Here is a 9,308-nt window from a genome sequence, read left to right as displayed (position 1 = left end):
TTGGAAGACCTGGTCAATTCTCAAGAACAAGTAGGGTCGACATTAGAATAAAAATACAATAAAAATATCGTCGACCAATATTGCATTTCGGAGACCAATACAAACTTCAAGACGTTTCGAGCCAGGCCATTATACTTTAATCAGGTCAAAACAATAGGACAGCTATTGTGGACCAGAGTAGTATACGTTTTGAACAGCGCAATCGAATACAAAGTCGCCTTGCACCAAACTCGACTCCGTCGTCTAGACATACGTTTAACCTCGCTTATGTCGCCAAGGTATGTTCGTCATTTCCCGCAGCCTCCTGTGAAGTACATGGTGTAAACTGATAATTGATGATGTAATGAAAGCGGTGCGTCGTGACTATTGGCATCACTACTCGAAAGTGAAATATCGTTACGGACTCAAAGTTATGTCCATTCTACTCCGATGCCTCCAAAAAGGTTAGCTTAAGCTGGTGTTTTACGTTATTATTAATAGTATTGTTGAGCTTATTACTACACATAATAACCAGTTTTGCGGTGGAGATTAAGTCCGAAAACAATGGGTAAACTTATCCGGAAGTTTTTCCCCGAAATAACCCCTGAAAATACCTGGTCGATGTGGAGATGCTCTTAGAATTGTTGTCTTTATTTGGGGCTAGGATTTTGAACTGAAACCGCTTCCACGATGATGAACAAAACCTCGAAATTTCAGCCAAAACGGCCAAAACCTGATAAGAAAATCTTACAGGCGGACCAAACTTACAAGAAAATTTCATACAGACGAGCCAATCAAATTTCAGGAAATCATCAGTTTTATTATTTAGTGTGTGACTGAAATGAGTATTACCCCTGGACATGTTTTACAGGTTAATTCAGTTCACAGCGTAGTATTGTGGTTCGGTACAAATTTCCACCCACGTCGAATCGAATCTCGCCGCCGAATCGAATCACGAATCGACGCTGTTGGCGAATCCAATTTTGAGTGGATTTGATTGGATCTTACAGAAATGACAAGTATATTCAACCAATCAGAACTCCAGCGTGATTCAATATTTTGATTAGACAAACAACGCGAATTTTAAAAGTTTATAACGAGTTCGCAATAAATTAACCAGAAAAAGCAAGGCGAAATACTTTTAGTAATTCGCCTTGCTTTTTCTGGTTAATTTATTATGCAATTTTGTGTGCAGCGCAAGATGAACGACCTTGCAATTTCAATAAATAATTCTAATGTTGTGTGTAATTTGTAAAGTTTGAATTCTTGATTCTTATTTTTCATGTGTCTGTCTGTTTTTGGAATTCGCAAGGGTGAACTGCCTTGCGAATTCAAAGCTGTCCAATTTGTCCTACCAAACGATGCCATGAATCACGAAAATCGTAAATTCATGGATCCCTGTTGCGATATATTCTACTCATATGACTGCGCATTAACATACAGGTAATACCATCGACCAATTCTTCGCCAAATTTGATTTTGAGACGTAACATCTCTAGACCTGGATGACGTTTGGATGCAGTTGGATGACTGACGCATGATACGGATAACACTATTTGAACTCCATATAAATAATTCCAAGTATGGTGCACGACACCTAGATGTAGAAACTTCCAATATTTCACTAAACTGTCGGGCTTCTATTTCATATTTATTTCTCAAAAGTGAAGCCAAACGAGAAGTCATTATTAACATTAGGTCATACTAGTACAGTCCTAATTAGTGGAGATGAGAGTAAATTTGGATATGTAATTGTAGGTCATTGCATACTAGTACAAGCCTCGACCGCGAGCGGCACGGTCTACGGCCTACCTGTTGCTGCCCGACAAGAAGACAGATCATTCGGTGAAGTGAGAAGGTTAGATCCGCGCTCTCGTACGGCCGCGCTCGCGCACACGACCTCCCGGGCGCTCGGGGCCAACGGAAGGCTTGGTCACTACTAACTGTAAGTACAAAAAGAAATGTGTCTAACCAGCACAAAAATCCAAATTTTTGGTGAACTGTAAAATGATATTGATATTACGCTGTAAAGTTAAAATCACTCAGTGGGAACAGGTTAACTGTAAAAGGACTATATTGGACTTGGCCGACGTTATGTTGCAACAGCGAAGGTATGATCGACTCGGAACCTTTGCGCTACTAGTAGTAGTTGTTAAGCGTCGGCATACTGTATTGCAATGATACCCCACACCTTGGCTGTGGTTTACACAGTTAAAGTACTGTACATCGAATAATCTCTTGTGAGGGTTTACCAACCCAGGATTTCTCATGTATTTGATGCAATTACCGTATGCAAGGAGGCAACCTTTTTTGTGCGAATATGAGACATCGCAAAGTGGTGAGAACCAACAATTAGTACGAGTGACCAGATCTGCTACTCCCGTTCGTATGAAGACGATGTCACATAATGGAAGTCAAGTTCACGTGATTCATGGCTTAACGGTTCTTCTTGATCTGGATGAGCTCCACTTCGAAGATCAAGTCCGAGTTGGGGGGAATCGTGGGCGGCGCTCCGTGGGCCCCATAGCCCTTGGCCGCAGGGATATACAGCCTGGCCTTTTCGCCCTTGCTCATGTTGAGCATGCCTTCGTCCCAGCCTTTGATCACCTACGTAATAACCATATATCAATCCCCATCACATTGAAATATATAAATATATATTGTCTTACCAAGCCATTTCCCACGATAAACTCAAACGGTTTGCCACGCTTGCGGGACGAATCGAACAGCGTGCCGTCGGTCAACCAGCCTTCGTAGTGCACCGCCAATGTGTCACCTATTTGTCCATGAAATATTAATATATATATAAAAATAATATTTCCGTCAAGGACCTGGTTCCGGGTACGTTTCTTCGTCGCCGGGCGAGATCTCATGCGGCACCACGAGGCGCTCGCTGGGGTCCAAGTCCTCCAACGACACGTGGCCGACCAATTCGACCGACAAGTGCAGCGTCTCTCCCGCCAACTAACAAGAGAATTAGTCAGTTCCTGTGATGGAATATTTATGCGACAGCGTACGTCGTGGCTCGTGTCGACGACGATCGAGTCCTCGTCGATGTTGATGATCTTGGCCATGTCGCCTTCGTTGTCCAACCCAATGTAGTTGCCCACTTCCAAATCCACTTCTTCACTTGGGCTACAGTAGTAGATAACAAACACATGAGCGTCATGATGAGAGATATGATTGATCGATCGTACAGGAGGTTGAGGTCGGCCTTGGAAATGCGCACGTGGTCGCTCTCGTCCCCCGCAGGTCCAAACGCAAGCTCCGGAGGAATGACAATCACCTTCGTTTGGCCCTTGATCATGCCCAACAGCCCTTCCTCCAACCCAGGAATGACATCGGCGTCACCGACGATAAACTTCTGTGGCTCCGTGTCTTTCTCGTCAAAGATCTCGCCACTGGACAAGCGTCCTTCAATGAGGATGGACACTTGGTCGCCAAACTTGACGGGTCGGGTCGCGTTCGATGACATGAATCGCAAACCCGCGGAAGCGCGTGTTTGCATGAATCCACAAGGAGCGCTGCGAGCCGCGGCAACACCATGGAATCTGGACATGGCACGCGTGGACGCAATGGGCGCTGCTTTCGAGCATGCTATATATGCATGAGGATACACATAACCAAGGAAGGATCGGCGACTTCAGTTACCTGCTTGCACAGCTTTGCGCGAACTTTGGATGGCACGGCGCAACATCTTGGAATGCGAAAAACTTGTGCACCATCGATCAAATTTATCCGGAAAAGCTGGATAAATAATTATTCCGGATAATGGAGTAACCGGAAGAAACAGGGTGCACATTCTCATTCCCATACTCACCTTGTATCATGGTGGCCGTGGAAGTGATTGTGGTGGTGGTTGTCGTGCTCATCATCTACATTGCGATCCGCCTGCGACAGAACTTCATCATGTACCAGCAAGGGTATGCGCCGATTCCAGACGACGAGAAGCCTGTCTTGTCCAAGCACTTGATCACTCAGTCCAAAGACTCGGTGGAACTCATCATTGCCAAAGACCACCCCGCGAAACACAAGTAATCAACTCAAACCCCACCCTGAACGTCGAAGTGGCCTATCTATTAAATATACCATGTCTTCATATTCGTTGCTTGCCTGTTGGCCGTCACGGGTCGTCAAGGACGCCCAAAAGGCGCCTGATTTCGTCGTCTACACCATCAACGTCAGAACAAGGACTGTTGGCATGGACGTACAAGTTCGAGGAAGTGGTTTGGGCATTTCCGGCCATTCAGAGCTGACTAACTTGGACAAATCGCTAGTGGTGTCGACCATGGACGACTTGGGATGGTTCGATGATGTTCGTATGACTGGGATCACCTCCGTACAGGGCATGTCTTCGTTGTTGTAATCGTACCGACTCTTCTTCGCCGACATGCCTGGTGCAGAAACATGGGATCTCGCGGTTGGTGCACGCGTAGATGTCGATGGCGGAGGGTGGTGAAGTGGTTGCTCATGCTGGGGCCTCTGCAGTGTAAATGTGCGAGTGAAGTCGGCCGCGTTTTTGTTTTCGATCGCTTCGCCAGCATCCTCGTCGTACTTTCGTTTGGGTGGTTGAAATTTGTTTCGAGGAGGGACGTACTTTCCTGGCGGTGGTTTCACACTACCCCCGCCAGGTCGACCAAAGCTGCTCGGAGGTGCCGTCTTCGCAACCCCCTCTGGCCCAGGATAAGGAACAGATCCCGTGGATGGTAGCGCATTGTTACCAGTGTACACATCTTCGTCAATATCAACCAGGAATCTACGGTTATGTCAGAGACTGAGAGAGCATCGAGACACCAGTACTTGGGAAAGTCGAAGTGCGGAAAGTCCCGCGTCCACTCAGTGGCCGATTGAGCCATGGAATCAATGGACACCCCCGCGTCATTGAGGAGGGTTAGCTTCGTCGCAGAGCGTATCACATGTCCGTCGTGGTACGTCTTCTTCTTCTGAGTCTTGTGCTTGGTGTACAAGCATACGATCATGTTCACCACACTTCCTCGCACTTTTTGAAAATCGACGACGTTTTTCGCGCCACGGCATTTGATTGGTCAAAATTCGAAAATCGGTTTCGTGGGGAGGTTGGTTTTTCGTCAGATCATTTAACAAGTTGCATTGACCACCAACATCAGCATACATCATTCAAACGCCATACACAAGTATACTGTATGAGATCTACTGTATACAATATGCGTGTTATGTTATTGTAAGGCCCAAAGATTCGCGATTCTGATGGTGGGACTCAAAGGCTTGCTGGCTTGATGCATTTTCTTTGCAGGATTCCAAAAGTGGAGGTTCAATATGACCTCCAAAGAGACCTCGTCTGCACGACTATAACGCGAAACGCCATGTATTTTTGTTGCACTTTCCTTGCACATTGTCGACAGAGGAACCTTACGCAGTTGTAATATGCATGCGCTTCTGGCATGGGACGCAGAAGTGTTGACGCGACTTCTGCAGGCCAAAATGGCTGGTGGCGTGGCTGGATGGCAGGCGCCTTTCGAAGAAAGTATGACAACGTCAACTTCAACCACCAAAGTACAAATATATTCGTCGATTCCCCTCAAATTTGGATATTATCCTAATTTTAAACGAAATTCGGATTTGTACGTTCCAACAATCTTCAAAAACTACTGGAAATTGAAAACGCCCTATTTTAACACTGAATGCATAGAATTGCACGAGGTGGTGTTCTGCTGATCTGTTCTGCAGCTATAAATAACCTGCCCATATCTTCGGCAACCGCCATCCAGACAATGCCACCGATCAGCGGGCGTGGCCGAGTGCGGCTCATTTCGCGTTTTGACTGCAGTCGCCGCTAGCCCATTTGCATGATGACGATCACCGCCGCCAATCGAAGCACCATTGCTGCTGTGTCCTATCCGCAGGAGCACAAGCCCGTCACGGCCGGCAAAGCTGTCGAGGAATTCCGCAACTACAAGAACAGCGATCGCCAAGCGATGGTGCAGCGGCACTACCGGCTCATGCGCGAGAATCAGACAGTCGAGTTCCACGAGAAGATGCAAACCTTCTGGGGCAAGTTTGATCGGGCGCAGATGACAGTATGGGAAGCGTTTGAGTCCCTCAAGGGGTACGTGGACTCGTCGGACCCGGACTCGTCCTTGCCGAACTTGGAGCACATGCTTCAGACAGCAGAAGCGATTCGCGCGGCAGGACATCCCGACTGGTTCCAGCTCGTGGGGTTGCTCCATGATATGGGGAAGATCCAGTACATGTGGGGTCAACCCGCCGACGGACAGCAAGGCACTGCGGACGGTGACCAGTGGTCTCTCGGCGGCGACACGTGGGTGATCGGATGTGCTATCCCTGACTCGACCGTGTTTCCTGAATTCAACTCGCTGAACTCGGACATGCAGAACCCCGCGTACAACACCCCCTTGGGCATCTACGAACCGAACTGTGGCCTCGCGGACCTCAAGTTCGCCTGGGGCCACGACGAATACATGTACCAGATGCTCGTGTTCAATGGCGCGTCAATTCCCGACGAAGGACTCGCCATGATTCGATACCATTCGTGCTACCCGTGGCACAACAAGAAGGAGTACACGCACCTGATGGCGCCCGGCGACGACGCGTTGTTGGAATGGGTGCTCGAGTTCAACAAGTTTGACCTGTACACGAAAGCCGACAAGCGACCCGACGTGGCGGCGCTCTGGCCATACTACCAAGCGCTCATCGACAAGTACATGCCCGGCAAGTTGTGGTGGTAGACGAGTACAGTAGGCCTGACGATTGATTCGGAATGGAACCCGACATTTATATTAACGAACTCCCCAATCTCTCTCGTACGATGGGATGGAACTTTTACGCTCGGGTAGTGGCTGCTCGGTTCGCACTTCCTTCTCTCCGCGCGGCATCTTGAAGCAGTTCCGTGTCCACGTCGGCCTTGGCAATTTGAATATATCGCACGACTGACCCGCGAATAAAGCAATTCTTCATGTTCATCTGCAAGACATGTCAATGAGAAGGGTCCCATACATCGAACAAAAGTACAACATACCAATTGAGGGTACTTGAACTCTTCCACGACGCTGACGTCGGTCAGTTTAATGTTGAGGTACTGGTCCACCGAATGCAAGGTCCCAACCAATGCGACGTCATTCTTCAATTCCACAGCCACTTCTTTGCCCAGCAGGGTCTTGAAGAACGAATAGAACAGCTACATGCACCACCGTGAGACCCTTCCTCTCCTCACATATCATGGAATCGATCACGCACCATGGCAAGTCCTTCGAGGGCAGCGGCGCGACAAGCGGTGTGTGGTGGCGGAATCAAAAAAGTGGTTTCCGGATAATTATCCGAACCAATCCGGATATGTTTCCGTTTCGTTGGGATATCATTTTTGCGATGCGCACTCTCCTGCGCGTACTTCCAGGGCTTCTCCTTCTCTGTGAACATGCGAGCGCTGTGGTCCCGTCAGGAATTCTCCGTCTCTCTAACGACGCCAAGAATGCGACAGACATGCTAGTGGCTCCGAGTTCCCAGTCCGGATGGGGGCCTCGCCTTCCAACAAGTTCGTCCACTCCAAAGCATCCCATTCAACTTGCCAGCACCGATGGATGCTCTGCCATGTCGTCAGCATATAAAGGTGCCTATGTCGTCGTGAATCGAGGCAACTGTTCCTTCTTGGACAAAGCGCTACATGCATCCAACGCCGGCGCCAGTGCCTTGATCATTCGCAACACGCGTGAAACCGTGTACTTCGTCGATCGGAATCGAACGGCGTCAGGGGGAAGCAACCTCTCCGCCTCGTCGTCCACTCCCTCTATGTCCTTTGCCACTGACTGTCTCCACGGAGAATCCTTCCTTGCTCACTTGCATCCCTCGCAGCCTTGGCTCGTCCCCGACGACTCGGCCTGTGCGCAAAGCCCTGAATGCGCGTCGCACATCTGCCTCCCCACGGGCCTCCAGTCGGACCGCGGGTTCCAAGTCTGCTGCATGTGGGACACACATTTACTCATGGGGGTCAACACCACGACCCTCAAAAACACATCACTCGCCCTCCCCATCGTATTTGTGACTGTCGGACAAGGCGAAAATCTCACTCGCATCTTCACACCTTCCATCCACGGCACGCTTTTCCAGCGCCCAGTTCCGCTGGTAGAAGTCGCATCCATCGTACTTTGGGCGCTGGGTATCGCGACGGCCATCGGCGGCGCCTACTACGCCGCCTCCATGGACCGCCAAGCCATGTTGGCTTCCAAGCCCCATGCCCACGCCGACGACGACCGTCATCATGAGCACGACGCCTCGGACGACGTGCTCGACGTGTCCTTCCGGCATGCCGTCGCCTTCATCTTGTTCGCGGGGGTGTTTCTGACCTTTCTGTATTTTGTCCACGTCGGTCCCCTCCTGTCCATTCTCTTTGGGCTGTCCACCCTCTCCACCTTCACCATGCTCGTGACCCAGCCCATCTTCCGCACCCTCCTCTGCTGCCTCCGTCGCCGATACGTCCTCCGGTGTCCGTCCATCGTTGGCCCCTTGCCGATCCCGGACGTCGTGGCCACCCTCGTCACCGCGGCGCTGGTCGTGCTCTGGTACGTTGATCGGTCGACGTTTTGGTTCCTCCAAGACGCCTTCGGCATCGCCCTCTGCTTCGTCTTCCTCCGCACCATCCGCCTCCCCACCCTCCAAGTGGCGTCGGTGCTGCTCGTCCTCGCCTTCTTCTACGACATTTTCTTTGTGTTTGTGACGCCGCTGCTCTTTGGCCGGTCGGTCATGGTCGACGTCGCCACGGGCGGCCAGAGTGCCAGCTCCAAAAGCGGCTACCCCGGCGTGGACTTTTGCGAGAGGTACCCGGCCTTCGACGCCTGCTTGGACCCGGAACCGCTCCCGATGCTGCTCTTGTTCCCGCGGTTCCACGACTGGCGCGGCGGCCAGGCCATGCTCGGGCTCGGGGACATCGTCCTCCCCGGCCTCTTGCTCTCCTTTGCGCTGCGCTTCGATTACGCCCGCGAGGTGCACGTCAAGCAAACAGACGTCTGCTTTCATCGATATTACGTCGTCACGTGCATTGGGTACTGCCTCGGTCTCTTGGCCGCCAACGTCGCCGTCGTGGTCATGGAGATGGGGCAGCCGGCGCTCCTCTACCTCGTGCCGTGCACGTTGGGTGGCATCTCCATCGCAGCTTTCATCTCTGGAGACTTGCATCAAATGTGGCATGATGGACCGTACCCCGTGCATCCCATGGCACCGACATTGCATTCGCCTGGGGACGGTGATCGTGGTGAAAATGCGCCGTTTCTATGACGCTAAACATAATTTGGATTGGCTAAAATAAACCATTTGCACACATCCCATTGGTGGAGATTTGA

The 9,308-nt window shown here is 50.4% G+C and overlaps 6 protein-coding genes across 6 annotated transcripts; 3 read left to right on the top strand and 3 right to left on the bottom strand.

Moving 5' to 3' along the window:
• Positions 1-2,387: 2,387 nt before the first annotated feature.
• Positions 2,388-3,687, bottom strand: H257_01563 (hypothetical protein). The gene is made up of 6 exons (XM_009824829.1): positions 3,631-3,687; positions 3,177-3,576; positions 2,997-3,114; positions 2,811-2,943; positions 2,649-2,755; positions 2,388-2,586 (listed from the first exon to the last, which is right to left on the bottom strand). The coding sequence occupies exons 1-6, from the start codon at positions 3,674-3,676 to the stop codon at positions 2,416-2,418; spliced, it is 975 nt and encodes a 324-aa protein (XP_009823131.1). The 5' UTR covers positions 3,677-3,687; the 3' UTR covers positions 2,388-2,415.
• A 101-nt stretch (positions 3,688-3,788) lies between these two features.
• Positions 3,789-4,977, bottom strand: H257_01561 (hypothetical protein). Its single transcript, XM_009824827.1, has 3 exons — positions 4,780-4,977; positions 4,191-4,735; positions 3,789-4,146 (listed from the first exon to the last, which is right to left on the bottom strand). Exons 1-3 carry the CDS (start codon positions 4,956-4,958, stop codon positions 4,103-4,105), a joined length of 768 nt encoding a protein of 255 aa, XP_009823129.1. The 5' UTR covers positions 4,959-4,977; the 3' UTR covers positions 3,789-4,102.
• On the top strand, positions 3,794-4,146 carry H257_01562 (hypothetical protein). Its single transcript, XM_009824828.1, has one exon. It carries the CDS (start codon positions 3,808-3,810, stop codon positions 4,015-4,017), a length of 210 nt encoding a protein of 69 aa, XP_009823130.1. The 5' UTR covers positions 3,794-3,807; the 3' UTR covers positions 4,018-4,146.
• Positions 4,978-5,707: 730 nt separating the features above from the next.
• On the bottom strand, positions 5,708-7,274 carry H257_01559 (U6 snRNA-associated Sm-like protein LSm2). Its single transcript, XM_009824825.1, has 3 exons — positions 7,213-7,274; positions 6,995-7,153; positions 5,708-6,939 (listed from the first exon to the last, which is right to left on the bottom strand). Exons 1-3 carry the CDS (start codon positions 7,213-7,215, stop codon positions 6,799-6,801), a joined length of 303 nt encoding a protein of 100 aa, XP_009823127.1. The 5' UTR covers positions 7,216-7,274; the 3' UTR covers positions 5,708-6,798.
• Positions 5,808-6,782, top strand: H257_01560 (hypothetical protein; the record flags this gene model as incomplete). Its single annotated transcript, XM_009824826.1, has 1 exon — positions 5,808-6,782. The coding sequence occupies one exon, from the start codon at positions 5,808-5,810 to the stop codon at positions 6,702-6,704; it is 897 nt and encodes a 298-aa protein (XP_009823128.1). The 3' UTR covers positions 6,705-6,782.
• On the top strand, positions 7,257-9,299 carry H257_01558 (hypothetical protein). Its single transcript, XM_009824824.1, has one exon. It carries the CDS (start codon positions 7,309-7,311, stop codon positions 9,241-9,243), a length of 1,935 nt encoding a protein of 644 aa, XP_009823126.1. The 5' UTR covers positions 7,257-7,308; the 3' UTR covers positions 9,244-9,299.
• Positions 9,300-9,308: the final 9 nt, after the last annotated feature.

Source organism: Aphanomyces astaci (genome assembly GCF_000520075.1).
Source record: "Aphanomyces astaci strain APO3 unplaced genomic scaffold supercont1.2, whole genome shotgun sequence".
Lineage (NCBI taxonomy): Eukaryota > Oomycota > Saprolegniomycetes > Saprolegniales > Verrucalvaceae > Aphanomyces > Aphanomyces astaci.
The sequence above is the reverse complement of the archived record's forward strand: the minus strand, read 5'-3'. Positions and strand labels throughout refer to the sequence as shown.